Genomic DNA, 17,276 nt, shown 5'->3' with positions numbered 1-17,276 from the left:
TTGTTTGTGTGTTGTTTTTAGATTTAGTTTGATTTAGACATCCATATCAGTGCTGTCGGTCACCTTCCTGTGTCTGGTGAACGCAATTAATTACAAGGGATTATGTGTAGTTGTGTCATATTTATCTAAATTATAATGTCCCACGTGTAAAAACTGCTAGGAGGTGATATAAGGGTTAAACAGAATAAAATGAATATAAATGATTCTGGCATTCTCCAGTTTGACAGATTTCTGCGCCAGAGGGAGGTGGGGAATTATGACAAACTGATCATGTGCTCGTCTCACTTTGTTTACCTAAATGTCGGCAGCTGGGTTCATTTACCCTCGGCTCACTGGGGTTGAACTATTCCAAAACACGCGAACATGACTAGGTGAGTGTCAGTTAGCATTTTATTTGTGCAAAAATAATCCTTGAAACTACTGCCATCACACCTAATTTTGCCCAGTGGGTGCCGTGTACTTGCCCTATTTTCCCTCCTCCGTGTCTCACTGAGTGTGGAAATGACAGGGTTATATGGCAGCTTCACCTCCCCCAACTTCCCCCAGCCATACCCTGACAACCAGCTCGAAGTGTGGAACATCACTGTCCCAGATGGCCACAGGGTCAAACTCTACTTCAGCCACTTCAGCATGGAACCCTCAGCCCAGTGTGAATATGACTACATCCAGGTAACATGCTGGAGAAACTCCAACTCCCATTCTCTGCACTGGAGTCTGTGGCTTACTGACTAAAATGCCTCTGACCTTGTCAAACTAGGTTTTGGCAGAGGGGAATGAAACCTTGCGGTTCTGTGGTGAGGAAGAGAAGAACTATGAAAGGACCCCGAGGAACACCATCATCCTATCAGCCGGGAATCTCATGTCAGTGGTCTTTAGGAGTGACTACTCTAACGAGGGACGATTCACGGGCTTCCAAGCATTTTACACCGCAGAAGGTGAAGCACAATAGTGACACGAGTTGCCCGAAGGCAGACACAGTTGTTGGTGGCTGTAATTGCACGAAGCAGTGTGTAAGGGAGTTTATAGCAAAATAGGAGCAGGATTATATCATCACAGGTAAATACAGTAATGTTTTAAAATTCATATTTAGAAAGAAATCGGTTTGTCCAAAAAACATAATTAATTTAAACATAGATTGACAATTTATTTTTCATTTCCATGTCATTTTCATCACCCAGTTACTTTTTGGATTGAAGATTTAATGCCTGTTTTCATGCAATTAATACTTCAAACTTTTCTTTCAACATCTAGCTGTTGTTTACATAGATTGCCAATCAACATTTTTGTGTGTTAAGACAAACCAGACTCATTCGGTGCTTGATTCTGCGAATAAAGTCTGCGATTTAAAGTATGTTGGAAAATACATATCTACTGTATAGTGTTTCATTCTCTAACCTCTCTGTCTCTAACAGACATCAACGAGTGTCTGTCCAAGATAGATGGGGAAAGAGTGTGTGATCATTTTTGCCACAATTACATCGGCAAATATTACTGCACGTGCAAACAAGGATACCTTCTCCATGACAACAAAAGATCCTGCACAGGTAAGAGCCACGCAGACTAAAGCTCAAGAGGCATGTCCATCTGAGCTCAATCAAAGTCAATCAAAAGTTGTATAGTGAGGTTCAGAGTTAAGAGCCTGCTACAAAGCCTTTAACTATATATTGATACGGTTTATGGTGTTTATGGTGAGCTTCAACATACTTTAATTCCACAGCTTTTGTTGACTATAATCAAAAATAGCCATTTGGCATTGGGGTGTTGAAAATACAAAATGCTGCTAATTTCAGAAATTTTTATGAAAAGTCTGGATGAAAATACGGTCAAATGGTAGTGTTGTAAACATACACACTTATTGGAAAGCCAGGCCATTTGCTTTTGTACTGCAGAACAAATCTTCAAATAACAATTCTAATATTTCCCAGAGGGCACACAGTTGATATTGTATTAGATTGGACTTCCTTCTATCATAGCCGGCCTCTGCTAAATAATTTCAGACTGAAAAGGCGCACTGATGCATCAAGTAGTTGATCTTTTCCAGCTGGTGTGTGGCAAGGTTAATTACTGTCGATTCCTGAGGGAAAATCAACTTCAAAGTGGCATTAAAAATTGATACCTGTGAAGCATAAATAGTGTACTGACACCAGGTAATTAATCACAATTACCAGTTGATGTGCCTTAAATTATTATTCTTTGCTAGAGGAAAAGGGGGTGGCAAAACAAATCATGCAATGAATAGGCAAAAAATGATGACCTGCCTAGAGATTGTACTAATTATATGAATTACAGGAACTCGGCCTCTTTGCGATACTCATTTGTTTTTGTCCGTAACAACATCTGCACACTTGCCGGGGAAATAATGCAAACCCAAATGAATCCCATCATTTACGATGCCAGTAAATGTCTTAATTGACAGGAAAAAATGTTTTCTTCTAAACCAAAAACTTTTTCATAGCCAGTAGCTTATTGTTGCACGTAGATCATTAAACGTAATCATTTAAATTAACATGCAAACCCTGAGGACTGGACAAGATATCTAAAACATGCCTCAACATGTTGATGTGGGATTCTAATGAGTGTGTGAGTCTTCCCCACAGTGCCATGCCACAGCCAGGTGTTGACCTTGCCATCGGGGGTCCTGACCAGTCCGGGCTACCCGAGCCCCTACCCGCCCATGAGTCAGTGTGACCACACCATCCGTCTGCAGGAGGGCTACAGAATAATTCTGCACTTCCTGGACCCCTTTGACATAGAGAGACACTCAGATGTCCCTTGTCCATATGATATGTTGAAGGTTAGTCATGTGACAAGCAATGTATTCCTCCTCATGCCCGTAGAGGCAGTTTGTTACAGACCTGTCCTCCTCGGGTGATATACTATACGGCCATGCCGTTTCCTGCATAATGTTTGGCAGACATAAATCAGTCAGGCCTTTAATGAATCGTCTCATTTGGTCTTCCCCTTTTGCAAGATTTCAACAACTGGACAAGAGTATGGACCTTTCTGTGGATCCGTGCCACCAGGTCGCATTGACACTGGAAGTTACCAAGTGCATGTTGCGTTTAGATCCGACTCCAGTGGGAAAAACAAGGGATGGAAGATCAAGTACACCAGTATCAAGGCGGAATCCTGATGGCTTGTTGACATGAGCAATGTTTGTGTACTTATACGCCATCTGTCAATTTTACACAGTGACTTTTACAACCTGGGACTTTAACACAACCGCGATGAAGCTTGGATATTGTGTTTGAGCATGAGGCTTGCGGAATCAATATTGTAATGATACTTTGGTATGACATTATGAAACTGGTGCTACAAAAATACTCTCCAAATTTCAAGGAATTTCATTGATTGCATCTAATTTCTAATCTAGTTTAATCCTCTTTTAACTACTTTTGTATTAGGTGTTTCACTGTTGCATAACTCAAAAGACACTTTGACTTAATAATGTACACATAAAAATAAAAAGTCCATTAAAATACTGTAAATGTTATGTGACCACAACATAGAACCTGAAGTCGCATATGATCAGACAAGCATTTTAATTAAACAAAGAGCGGGTCTTCCTCAAAGCAGTGTAGCTCGATGCAAACCGTTCTGCTCTTTAATGCTCTGGCAGAAATAAGAAATGAATTCTCTGCAGTATTCTGGAAGTCAGTCAGTCTGGTCTGAGAAGTGGTGAATGTTAGTCGTTTAACCTTCATATATTATGCAGCTTGTTCTCAGCTCTGCTCCTTTTATCAAAACAGTCATTATAGGGTTCTTCGGCATGAAATTGCCTCTCATTTCACACCTTTGCATTCACTCGCTAACATTTCCGCCTGTGCCCCACAAGTAGGGCAAAAGAGCACGCCTGAATGAGTGGATGCGAGAAAGAAACACACTTGTGTTGATTTCTATCCAGTGTTATATCCAGGGATCCTTTTTTTTTCTTTTTTCTTGGAATTAGTCCAACACAAATTTTCTGTGAACTTTCTTTTAACCCTCATTATGTCGACTGAACTGTTATGCTGCTACATGCGTTGCACTGTGAAGGCCAACACAACTTAGCAAGGCAAGGTGTGTACTGACCCATACGTCACCTTGGCATTTGCAACCCCACAAAACCACAAGGCCTTAGGTGGAAATGTGTTCTCTGAAAGTCATCTGACCGCATGGAATAAGGTTTGTTTCCAGCATGAAATTCCCAGACAGTCCTCGGGGGCAACTGGGTGCTTACAGAGCAAACCGGCAGTTGTTGCCCGAGCACTGTTAACGCATAATCGTATCCACCAAAACAGTGTGACAAATGCTCAATACCCCACTCACTTCTAACTGTTCAGCTAGTTGGAGCCAATTCCACAGCAATTACCCACAGCATGAAAGCCATTAACCAACTGTTGGAAAATATGTAGCAGCAGCAGCATGCAGCCAGTAGGCTTATAGCTAAAAACCTTCATCTTGAGCATGAATGTGTTGTACTGTATGTGAGGAGAGAGCTATAAATGGAGGCTTACTTATTTCTGACCATGGGAAGAATTCATTAATCAGTATTTTAGTGACTCTAAATTTTATTCTCACAAAGAACAGCTCCTATAGCTTTGAGCCCAACACTGTATTTGGCATTAGATTTAGCTCTTCAGAGAAAGTAGTCTCAAGAATGGCGTCAAGAATGAAATCCGCCATAATAATAATAAAGGTCAAGAGAACTGTCGAAAGCTTGAGGGCTGGTTGAATTTAGAAAACCCTTCTTACCACCATTCAACATGTTTATAAAAGGCACCTTCAATCTAAGAATGTACGCTCATATACAAATTCCCATGTAACATTTGTCGCGCATGTTCAAATCAAATAGAGTGTGAACGCACCGGAGAGCTGACACGTGACAGAGGGTTATACAACGGCAGAGAGAGAGAATGCTCACCTTTGGGGAAGCCGCGTGTCGTAGACTGAGTAACTAGGAGATCTTGATGAATAACAAATACTAAAGTACAAGACAGTGGTGTCATCTCAATCTCACGGCGACACAAACGGATGATCCCTCCGCAAATTCACCCGTCATTCATGATCACTGTTCAAGAGAGCAGTGATGAGACGACAGGCATGACAAAGGCTATCTTCTACATGACCTATGAGTCACACGGACCTGCACACATTGCACACACACCATCTTACATCACACAGCCCCGACACTGATACATAACGTCTATAATAGATGGTCTTAAGCGAGCTTTCATCCAGAAATATTGGTTCTGTGCAACTCAAAGATGAAGCTGTCATTCTCACCCATAATGTGTTCAGTGAAGCTTCCCCGTATGACCTGAAATACTTCTTATCCTGTCATACCCTTTATTGTTAGTGATGAATTAGTCGGCGTACCCTTTTCAAATGAAGCTTTTATACAAATACATTTGGTTGACGTCCACATTTGCATACATCTCTCAGTAATACATTTCTCTCAGTATGATCCTGTCTGCACTCCACGTCAGTCTATCGCAGTGCTGTAGACGTTCCTTTAGCATTGTGCCTTATGTAGAGAGTTCCTGTGCTCATCATATTTGGTATTTCTACCATTCTTTGTATTCCACGTAGAGATTCTCGAAATGGTCACACATCAGGTGATGACATTTCACACCACATGCATGAAGACTGGTGGTACAACATGGAAAGGATAATGCCACATTCAGGTAGTTTATTTACAAAAATAAAATGTTCATGTTCCCTGTAGGGGGGCCTGTTTATTTTCATCACAAGTTAGAAATTATTTGGGTCCAATAGTGGCCCTCAAAACTGACAAAAAGGTCAAATCAAAGGAACCAGCGGACTGAAATAACAAAACCCATCCCAAAAGATCCCATATACTCAAGATGTAAATGTAATTTCAGTGAAAGCACCTACATTCTTTCAAAGAGATACAAAACAATAGATGTTGTTACTCACCAAATGCTGGAGATTCACAGGGTTGGTCTAGCTAGTTCAAAGCATATTTCTTACCTATAGTGCACCGGGGGGTAAGAAATATTGGGAAGAACGCTTTGATACCACTCTCATTCCTATCAACTAAATACCAAGCTGCCATAAGCATAGCTTAGCATACAGACTGGGAACAAGGGGAAACAGCTAGCCTGGCTCTGAAGGTAACAAAAGCTAGCGCCCCTTAATCTCATCGTTTAAATCACACCAATGAAGTACAAAACCCACAAGTTGGGGTTTTACAGGGCTAATGTGTGGGACTACTTCTTAGGCGTTAATTGCTGAGCTTACCAGGGGCTGGTGCGAGCTGGCTGTTTCCCAGTTTCCAGTCGTTATGCTAAGCTAACCTAAGCTATCGGGCTGCTGGCTGCAGCTTCATACGGAACGAGTGTTCAGAGAGCGATGGTATCGATCTTCCCAGTGAACAAGAAAAGCGAATTGGCATATTTCCCAAAATGTTTTGCTTTTCACATGGATATGTTTATCTGTGATTATTTGCACAGCATGGCACTCACCAAAATAAGGAGCCAATAGAAAAGTGGATGCCAGTGGTTAACGCCAGCATGTCTTTGATAAACATGACTTGTGCAAATGACTCTGCTTCCTCTTGAGGCAAAAAGCATTCAAGTGGTTTGCAAGTTCAACAGAATTATGCAAACGTCAACATCATTAACATTCATGGATTCCAGCGTTATGGATCCTATTATTAACCCAAGGTAAATCCCATTCTTCTGACCCTGAGGCAGGTTGTGTGAGTTCTTATCAGTCTCTTCTCCGGTGAAGCCTCGGCCCAGGCGTATCTAGACCCTCCTCCGTGCTCTGCTAACTGGACTCCAGCTGTGTGTTGCTCCTGATGGACTGCACGGCCTGAACCTGCTGGAGACGTCCGGTCAGCTCGGCTTCGCAGGCCTGCAGCAGCGCAGAAGTCCTCAGTCGGTCCCAGCCCAGCACCTGCTCCATAGCTTGCACCCCTCTGCTCACAACCATCTGAAGAGACATGGAAGAGGCTTCATTTCAAACAGTGCAAACCTGAACATGTGAGACTGTATATTACTGACTCATAAGTAAGTAAATGGCCTTTGGATTACACAACAGAGTCACTAATAAACTATGCATGTGCTGCGTTAGGACTTGCAGTTTTCCATAATTGCTTCATCATTTTCTCAGCTGCTTATTAGACTCGATGGGTTTTTGTTACAGCACAAGCTGCAGAAGTTCTGAGGCATACTGGATCAGCGGTGTGGGGGGATTACCTGCAGATCCTCAGTGGACAGTCTGGTCTCTGGGCTTGTTTTGCCTTTCAGGACCATCAGTGTCCTGGACATGAATCCGGATGCAGAGTCCACCTCCATTGCATCCACCTCCACGTCTCCGGCCCCTGACACATTAAAATGGATTCTCTTTCAGGATCATTTGTTGTACACGGGTATAGTTACAATGAAACGCACCAAGAGGGGGGATTATTCAGCAGCAACAATGTTTCCACCTAGTGGCCAAAAGGCACAATCACCGCTCCTCTCTCATGAGCCATAAGTGTTAGCACTGAGAAAAATAACATGTAAAGAAAAATACAGTTGTTTTTAATTTATAATTGATTAATTATCTTGTCATGTCTACATGCTTTGCTACAATGCAAATACAAAAAGTGAAGGATGTGAACATGGGTGTATAAAGATATTGCTGTTGAATAATAATAGTGTGCTTAGCTCTTAAAAATAATACATGTATCAAGAATTATTGCGATTGTTTTAGCCTTTCATGTTGATTACGGGTTTGGTCAGCTTTGTCCCTTTGACTCTTGTCCACAGAACAAGCAGAGGAGCCATTACCTTCCTGCAGGCCTACACAATCAAAGGTTAATATTGATTATTTTTGCTGGACGTTGAACTCATGATTATTGATCAGAGCTATTCATTCCAATTTTCATAGGATAGACTCAGTGGCTTTTTATGGCAAACATCCATCCATATATATATATGTATATATGTATGTATACCCTGAACAGGCCATCACAGGGCTGGCACATAGAGACAGACAACCATCCGCCGCACTACACCAACGTGCCACCCTCCAAGACAGACAACCATCCGCCGCACTACACCAACGTGCCACCCTCCAAGACAGACAACCATCCGCCGCACTACACCAACGTGCCACCCTCCAAACGATACAATAGAAATTAAAAACAATTGAAAAAAAGAGGGTACACCAAGAAAAAAGTGTCCAATATTATTTATAAGCATTTCCAAATTGTAAAAATGAAAAACCACCACACTATGACACAGCCATACCTTGGCTTTGGTCTTCCTGCTGTCCGTCCTCTTTCTCCGCAGCTTTGAGGTAGAGCTGGAGCAGCTCCTTGGACTGCCTCTCCTCCTCTCGTCTGTCCAGAACCCTTTGCACTGTCTCCTGCAGGTCCTCGGCCTTCTTCTCTTGGAAGCCCAGAGCAGAGGCGAGCTCGAGGCACGGGGCATCCACTAATGTCTGGAACAGCAGGTGGCACAAAAATATCCTTTCTTTGAGAACACTACAGTATGTCTATTAGGTGCTTCGACAGCAACAACAAATACAAGGAGGGAATGAACATCAAAGCTAAAGGTATAGCAGATTACACTGTGAACCTGCCTCCTGCCAAAAGGTAAATATTGCCTATTTCAGCTTTAAAGGACAAAACCAGAATAGTGAGTATATACGGGCAGTGTATGCAAAATCAACTAAAAATACACAATAGTGTCTATTTTACTGATGGAACATGTCACCAAGTGCCACACTGTGGCCGATGCATTTGTAACAATTCCTGAATAACAATGGAGGTCTACTGTGTGACGCCTCTCCCACTGTCTTGGAGGCTGTCCTAGACTACCTGGGCAGTCGATTGGCCGACATGGGAGGCTTGTCAGCTGATTAGGCTCACCTGGGCCACTGCGCTATGAATGCTGGCCTCCGTGCTCACTGTCTCGCCCTTTCTACAGGAGTTTGTTTTTGGTTGATTTTGTAAGGGAGCAGCATTTGTCCCCAGTTTGTTTGGTTTGCAAACCCATAGAGGGGATGCCAGTTTTTTGCCTTTTTGTTCTGGTGGAATCATTGCATAAGCACCCACCACCAGTAGAGACTACGAGAGACCACTGCCCGAAGACTACGGCTAGTAAGTGGTATTAGTTAGACAGGGCTCTGTGGTGGCTCTTTGACTTCACCATTACACGTGTTTCAGTCCATGTATTTGTGTCTTGGGGCTTGTGACCTTAAATACACTGTAACATGGCTAGGAGAGTAAAATACATCTGTGCTTTGTCTGGTCTTTAACTTGCTTTGAGCCCTGCATATCTGAAGATGCTTTGGTTCATGGTATAATTTGGGTCTGTACGGGAGGAACTAGAATATGAGCTGTGGGGAGGTTGTTGCCTTAAATGCCGGCAACTTGGCAGCTTTGGTAAGGGCTGTAGCCCACGCTGTGTTTTGGTTTTCATTTGAACTTTGTTGATTCTATATGCGTCTTGGGAGGACTTGGTTGGCTTGTTAGCCTTTGTTTTATAGGGACCTTTGGGTATGCTACTTTGGTTAGCCCTTGGTAATTCCAGGTTGCTAACCAAAGCACTATTGTTATTGCTGGCCTCTGTGCTCACACTGTCTTCACACAGCTGGCATTCATCCAGCATAAATGTCTTTGAGGTTTTGCACCTTCAACACCTCCACAGCGCACATGACAACACATCCATGCACAGCTTTCATTGCTGATCTAAACACACTTATTTTGTGTGTTGACCTTTTAGTTTAATACATTTTATTAGAAATAAATCTATTGCATGGACTCCCTCCTTTTCACAGACCCTGGGTTTGTTTGATGATGGCAAACATGACTTTGCTATATTAGCCTTTAGTCACACAGATAGAGTCTGTCCATGACGTTTGTTAACGATAAGGATACAGAATATTGCCAGCCTTATCCTTTAACAGGACAAAGCTGATGGTGACTACTGAGGAAAGTGGTTTTCAAGTACTATTACCTTGTTTTCTTCCCAGTGCATGCTGGGATAAACATGACTGCAAACACAGTCGGTGAAATGAAGGAAAGGTACCTGTAAGTCTGCCTCCGACATGAGGATGATGCTGGCAAGGTCCTGCTTCAGCTGCTGAGCCAGGTCCAGCCAGGGTGCTGCAGCACTGGAGGCGTCCACACTATCAGCCTCCACAGTATCGGCCTCCACAATATCAGCCTCCAGCAACAAAGAATCTCTGGCCATCCAGGCCGTGCCACCATCCACTACGACGAAAAGCAAATTTCTACCTGAACATGCACTTCATTATAAAATAAGAAACGGAAATGTAGACAAATCACAGAACACCGTCTTACCCCTGCGAACTGGTGACCATGTCTCTTTTTCGTGCAACAACATGAACTTTGTGTTTAAAGGTAGACACAGAAAGTAGGCTTGATCCTCTACTATCGTCCCATCATTCTCCAGGACCACTGTGACAGGCTCACCAGGACTGAACCCAAGAAACTCACTTCCTGTGGGAACAACGGAGAAATGACAGATTTTACAGATCTTTGGTGGATATCCTTTATCATGAGTGGCACACAGGACTTTGATACGCTTTAGCCATTTGTGTAAAGGCAGTAACAACCATATTGTCTCTGGTGGATTTGCCCCTGGTAGTTTCAGTGGCGGTCCCCACTGAACCTTTACTGTGACATTTGAATTCACATGTGAAGCATCTTGGTGATACAAATGTTATGGTTTCAACTTGGTGGTTTTGATAACCACCAAGTTTAAATGAACAGTGTATGATTTAGGGGATTTCATTACTATGTTTTATTTCATTTCTATGTTTTCACTTGCGTATAATCACCAAAAACTAAGAACTGTTGTATTTTCTTTAGCTTGCAATGCGCCTTATATCTACATAGGGAGCGGGTCCTCTTCAGGGAGTCTACAGTAGCCCAGAGAGGACAAACCGAACACTGGCTCTAGAGAGAGCATTTCATATTTCTACGCTACCTGAAGACCACCGAAGTGTTCCAACACCCTTGGAAAGGGAGGGGTCTTCAGTTTGATGCAACTTTAGGACTAGATGCCACTAATCCTACACACTGCTCCTTTAATAGAGTAATACTGAGCTGCGTATTAGCTTTTTGTTTGTTTGTTGTATTCATGTACTGGTCTGAGACGGTTTAAAAGGAAGGTACATAACTCAGTAACTGCCTGTAACAACACATGTGGTTTTAATGTAAAGTTTTATATAAAAACATTTTGAATTTGAAAATGGAAGTTTTCCAAATAACACTAGAGGTTTTGTGTCATCTGCAGTTACAGGACTTTATCCAGATCACAATTAGATCTATACATCCGAGATGTAGACGGTTTCAACAAACTTGATCAGAAACGTGTCCCTGTCCAGTGGAGCTTGTATGTAAATAGTGTGCATTGATGTGTGCATTGATAGGGGCAACGCCTGCTGACTAGCATTCCTGGTATGAGCAGGACAGGCGGGAGATCTGTCCTGACAATTCCTGTTGGGCTCCTGCGAGTTTGAACACGAAGTGTTTCATTACTCGAGCTCGTTCATGACAGATAAGCAAGTTTAAACTGTGCGGTAAAAAAACACCATCAATGGCGGCAATGATGGTAGCTGACATAGATCATGTAGATCATTGCTCATCATGACATTTGTGTTTCACTTTAGACAATACCCTTAATGCCTTATTAATAACACACAGACCAAAGCAGACTGGCCAAGATCACCGCTAAATGCACGAACACAGAGTCAGATTTATCTTACATTTTACATCTCGTGTAATACAGGTTTTATTCAAATGGAGGCAATACAATGAGACTCACTCTTCAGACACGTTTACGAGTTAAAGTCGTTATAACACAACTTACCTTTCATCTTCAGGTCATCTAAGGAGGGAACTGCCACCCCGTAGGACTTCTGTCGGGTGAAGTCGCACACCTTACACGGTTTCCTGTCTGTCATTCTTGGCTTGTTGTGGAGAAACGTATTTCTTCTTCTTTGTCTTAACTTTACACTGTCAAACACCGAAACTGTAGTTCTTGTCGATGAGCTGACTGGAACACGGAACCGCGGCGGTCTTCTTCTCCTTCTTCTTCTTTGAGTTGTTTACTGTGGCATTACTGCCATCTCCTGGAGTTACTTGACTCATACAGTCTCCAGCTTGTCAGCTTTTTTTTTTTTTTACTCCAGTCTACTCTTTCCATTTCTTTCATCATGCCCATCCTCTCTGAATATTTCCCGCAACTAACAAACAGCATCTACTTGTGTTCACAGAGACTGGGAAGTATACTGTTCACACTAGGCCACAATGTCCTACCTTACCTCCTCTTTTCTATTTCCTTCTCCATTTCTCACAATACACACCTTAGTTTGTATTGAATGTAAATGTCCCTAGATGTATGTAAATGTCCAGGAACCCAAAATGAATGTGACGTCACTGCCTTGTTTTATTACTTGGATGTATTGCTATTATTTCAAATAGTAGGCCCAGATCCTGACAATTACTGGACGCACCTGATTGAACACTGAAGAGACTGAGTCACTACAGACTAGCATTTAGTTTGGTTAGATTTGTTCAACCCATATCACAGCCATCAAAACAACTCAACAGTGTACACACTTAAAATGTTCAAGTTTGTTTGTATATCTCAGCTGCAGAACCTGTATTATCTGTTATTGGATCTTTTGATCAAAGCTGCACATAGTCTGTGTATTTACAATCCTGATCACTAAAACGAACTCGCTAAATATTAACTTTTATTTCTTGACTTCATTTGAGGTAATTCCAAAGAGTTTCTTTACCACACAGGGATTATAGGCATTATCAAAAACTCAAACAGTGAATGTAGTGCACTATTTAATGAATAGGGAGTCATTTTTGACACAGCCTCTCTCTTCAATGGAGTCTTGAAATGTGTCTGTCAACTTCTCTCGGGAAATATAAAGACAGCATTGTCTTTCCACAAGACATAGTGGTCACAGTAGCTAAATTAATTTCTTTTAATGTGTCACTTGGTGGAGATTATGAAGATTAATGTTCCAGTATTATTACAGCTTTTATAATGATATATCAGTCATACTGGCCTTGATTGACAGGATTGTCTCGGAGCAGCCAGACTCCAAGGCTAGACCAGATTAGGAAACGGACATTGGGGACAACTGCTTCAAGACCTCAGAATCTCAGGGCCCCCAGACTTCCAGGAGCATAAATGGCCCTATTTTCAGTTTTTTTTTCTTCTGTCTTTTAGATTAATTTAAGTAACAAAATGCACCACATCTTCTCAAACAATAAGTATTTTAGGGCTGTTCCTGCATTATTAATCTGGAGACCATCTTGTAAAGGGGCCCTGTGTCACAATGTTTGACTAATTATGTCTTTAATTTGTGCATTATTATGGTATTGCATATACTTGGCCAATAAAGCTGAGTTTGGTTCTGATTACGTTATTATAATAAATAATTATTAATAAAAATGATATCAATTCATGTGATACTGTACTTGCTTGTAAACACAAGGGGCTCCTGACAAATTCTAACTAAGCTTTAAAGTGAATTCTGCTGTGTTTACTAAATGTAATCATTAACATTGTGTTGTGGGGAATATGGACCGTTGAGATCTTTAAGGAAAAGCAGTCGAACGTGGCTCACTCGAGCAGCCTGTGCTGAAAGCGAACCAGGGATCGGAAGATGGCATCCACCGACCGACCTGATCCTCCAACACAGGTCTACATTTATGCAACTAGAACATTTACCTCTTGATGTCCAGACCCGACAGTGGACTCGTATAATGTGTTTAGATGTCGTGCACCTTGAATGCCTTGCTGTTTTTGTTGTTGCGTTTATAACCGCTCTGTTAGCTAAAGTTAGCATGCTTGCTAGTTAGCACGCTCGCTAGCTCCTTCAACGCTGTAAAAGTTGCCTCTCAGACATGCTTGCGTTGACAAGTTGTCCGAAAGGCCGAGCTGTCGTTCTCGTGCTGCAACCACATGTTGCCAAAACTTGTGTGGCTCGCTAACCTAGTCGGTTAGCTAGTTACCGTGACCAAATGCACGTCCTTCCACCTAACCATGAAGTCTCCCCTCAGTCTCACGATCTGCAGTTAGTGACATGATGTGGAAAGGTCACTGTAAGTCAAACACGTCTGGTGGATTGTACTCGGCTCTCTGCTTCCACTGTTTTGGGTTTAAATTGACAAGAATTGAACATCACGACAAACGCATGTTTTAGTAAGTTGTGTCTCATACATGTGGCCAGGGACAGCTTCTTCTACACTTTGCTTCTACATTTATAACCTCTTTAATTTCAGCAAGAAAATCTGGATGTACAATACGTCAACCACAATAAAATGTGTTCAAAACCACCATTCAAAGGTAGATTTTATGTTGACTTAACCCAGAGACTGATGAAGCAGGAACGAAAATTAAGTAAGGAACTGAATTCATGATTGTCATGCATGCAACATTTACAAAACAATGACTCAATTACTGAATAATTAATTAACTGGTGCATGAGCACAGATATTCATCCACAATGATCTAGACCCAATTATGCAGCATTAATGTGATGGATTGATCAACTGATTTTGCTCACTGCAAATGTCACTATCCAGTGGTGGAGGAAGTACGTAGATCTTTTACTTAAGTAAAAGTGTCAATACCGTGGTGATGAAATATTCTGTACCCAAGCTTTCACAATTTTAATAGTACAAAAGTAGTAGCATCAAAATATACTTAAAGTACTGAAAGTAAAAGTACTATCATTATTCAGAATGGCCCATTTTAGAATTGTATATATTGTTGTTATAATTATTAACACAGTAATGTGTAAATTACTTTACTGTTGCAGTTGGTAAAGTTTGGGACTCATTTGAAGTACTCTATATACTGTTTGGTAGCTTATGACTTCCCCACCAGGATAAATAAGACCGTATCTTAACCGATGATAGTGCATCATCATTTATTTGTTTATTATGTTTTGTGTTATTAGTCTGAATTTACTAAGTAACTGTAACTGAATATATTAAATGAATGTACTGGAGTAAAAAGTACAATGTTTATTTCAGTATTCAAGCAGCAGGAAATGAATATACTCAAAGTACTTGAGTAAATGTCCATAGTTACTTAACACCACTGCTGCTTACTAAACATTGCTGCATTCAACCAACACAGCCCGTGTCCTCCAATAGATGGCAGTCTTATACAAGTGTTTGTTTATCTCCTCAGCCGTGCCTTCCACCTGGAGATGATGCGGCCGCTCCCCCCAGAGAAGCCCTGGTAAGGACTCAGTATTTATACATTACTTGACTGAAAAAGCATTTTGGACTAATTTAACAAACTGGTTTAAATATGCATATTTGATGTAAGTGCTTATTAGATAGATAAAGCAGGTTAGTTAATTTCATTTAATCATGAATCTTGTTTTTAATCAACAGATTTCACTGGTCGGTCCCTTTGCACTGATTAACCAGTGAAATCCGCTGCTGTAGTGTTTAGTGAGAATGAAACTCGCATCATATTTGAGAAATGGAGAGTTGTTGTTTTTGATCTAGTGACTTAAAGAAGTTGGGTTTTCATCTTTTCATCGACAAACTACTTTTCCTTAGCTAATCAGGTGATGTCACACATTCCCCAGTGAGATGAAGGGTTTAAGGCTTCCAATTAGCAGCCAGTCACTTTAGCACCACACTGATGTCCCCAAGCCCATAATGAGAGGGTGCTTTATGTTGCTTGACTTTAGAAAGTTAAAACGCATGTGAAAAGCTCTGTTTTAGCAGCGGGTTCACAGTTGCTTTTTTGCCACATACCTTTGTGGTTTTTAGTTCATCCCATTGTTTTTGAGTTTGGGTCATGTCCCACAAATGGGTCTTTTTGAATTAGTTCGCCAATAGTCATAGTCACCAATAAAGAAAATACATTTATAAAAAGTAGACTGTGTCTACGTCACACAGCCTGTGTTTAGTCCTCCCCTGCACCTGCAAAAAACAGAAGACTTGAAGATGTAGGAGAAAAGTAAAATATAAATAAAAATGTAATGGCACTGCACCTTGAGTATTTTTGCATTACAGTAACATAGTCAGAAATATTCCTCAAAAAGCTATAGAAACAATACGTAATATATATATATATATATAGGGTTTTTGTTCCTCCTTTAATCCTTGTCTCTAAAGTCCTCCCTCCAAGTTGTGAATACATGCAAAACTGGGAACATTTAATGACAATAAACATCAGTTGTTTTCCAATAATGTGTGAAGGAAAGTGTTCATTAGACATCGCTCGGCTCAAGCGATGACAACGGTTATAGCCACAAGTCCTTGCCAAGTGGGACGGAATACATCACAGGTACATTCACTGGGCTCGTATGGGCACAGCATCCCGGTTATAGGAGTGCTGTATTGTTCAGCCTACATGTCTCAATGTCATTCACCGCCATTCACTCTTCATCCTCCCCCCATCATCCCTTCATGCCAAGGCTAATTTAATCCTGGGGTTATTGATTGTGGGAGCATTCTCCCAGGCTTTCTTTCAATTTACTTCAATTTCATCATCCCAGTGCGCTTCAAGACTGCCTCCTCCAAAAAGGGAAGAAATTCTTGTTATGAGGGTCCTGATTCGAGACTGGTTGACAAGTCTCCCCGCACCGCCACCGCCCTCACTTCCAACCCCTTTTCTCCTTTCTCTTTTTGATGAGCTGCTCTTTCCCAGTTAAGTGGATTATTACAGTAGGGATAATTCTTGTCACATGGCATTATTTGGATGAGGTGAATAATTGAAATTTATGTCTGAAAGGATTTTATCTGGATGAGAGGAAAGGGAGTGCTGGCAGGGTTGGGAGGGCAGAGAGAGAGGGGGGGGGGGGCGCGGCGCACACACACGTTTGTGTAACATTTATGTGCACATGTGCATGTCAGACCAGCCAGTGTGTCAGGCTGGGGACACCAGTCATGTTAACAGGTTCTGACTCACCTCGCCCAGATCAGCAGGCCCTGGCACACGGCACGGCGTGGGCTCTCTCCTCTGTGGGCAAGAGGGCCCGGCTCAGGGGCCGGTGCCACAGCCTTTGCCACCATCCCGGCCCGAGGGAGAGGTCTGGACCTGCAGTTACAGAGAGAAAAAAGAGAAAGGGTTTGAGTGTGTGTTCCACGGTTGACTGGTATACCAGTCGCTGCCAGCCGCTGCTGTTGCCTCTGGCGCTGCTCTTTGCTCGCTCCCACCCCGGCTTGCTTGGTCTCCGTCTACAAACCCCCCCTCCCCTCCCTTCCACCTTCCACTCATCACAACCCCGGCCTGTCTCTCGCCGGTGTCTCCCTA

The 17,276-nt window shown here is 42.0% G+C and overlaps 3 protein-coding genes across 4 annotated transcripts in view; 2 read left to right on the top strand and 1 right to left on the bottom strand.

Annotated features, from left to right (window-relative positions):
- Nucleotides 1–347: 347 nt before the first annotated feature.
- masp2 (MBL associated serine protease 2) lies at nt 348–3,466 on the top strand. Its single transcript, XM_031845532.1, has 6 exons — nt 348–371; nt 447–669; nt 758–935; nt 1,413–1,544; nt 2,598–2,794; nt 2,972–3,466. Exons 1-6 carry the CDS (start codon nt 364–366, stop codon nt 3,131–3,133), a joined length of 900 nt encoding a protein of 299 aa, XP_031701392.1. The 5' UTR covers nt 348–363; the 3' UTR covers nt 3,134–3,466.
- An 831-nt stretch (nt 3,467–4,297) lies between these two features.
- dffa (DNA fragmentation factor, alpha polypeptide) lies at nt 4,298–12,049 on the bottom strand. The gene is made up of 6 exons (XM_031844353.1): nt 11,838–12,049; nt 10,304–10,462; nt 10,029–10,213; nt 8,244–8,436; nt 7,206–7,330; nt 4,298–6,939 (listed from the first exon to the last, which is right to left on the bottom strand). The coding sequence occupies exons 1-6, from the start codon at nt 11,929–11,931 to the stop codon at nt 6,775–6,777; spliced, it is 921 nt and encodes a 306-aa protein (XP_031700213.1). The 5' UTR covers nt 11,932–12,049; the 3' UTR covers nt 4,298–6,774.
- A 1,548-nt stretch (nt 12,050–13,597) lies between these two features.
- The window catches only part of pex14 (peroxisomal biogenesis factor 14), a 48,759-nt gene continuing 45,080 nt past the window's right edge, over nt 13,598–17,276 (top strand). For both annotated transcript variants that reach the window (XM_031845574.1, XM_031845573.1), the window contains exons 1-2: nt 13,598–13,692; nt 15,192–15,242. In XM_031845574.1, coding sequence (XP_031701434.1) covers nt 13,657–13,692; nt 15,192–15,242 — 87 coding nt within the window. In that variant the 5' untranslated portion in view covers nt 13,598–13,656. The remainder of the gene's footprint in view (nt 13,693–15,191; nt 15,243–17,276) is intronic.

Source organism: Anarrhichthys ocellatus, unplaced genomic scaffold (assembly GCF_004355925.1).
Source record: "Anarrhichthys ocellatus isolate YVR2014 unplaced genomic scaffold, GSC_Weel_1.0 scaffold5, whole genome shotgun sequence".
Taxonomy (NCBI): domain Eukaryota; kingdom Metazoa; phylum Chordata; class Actinopteri; order Perciformes; family Anarhichadidae; genus Anarrhichthys; species Anarrhichthys ocellatus.
The sequence above is the reverse complement of the archived record's forward strand: the minus strand, read 5'-3'. Positions and strand labels throughout refer to the sequence as shown.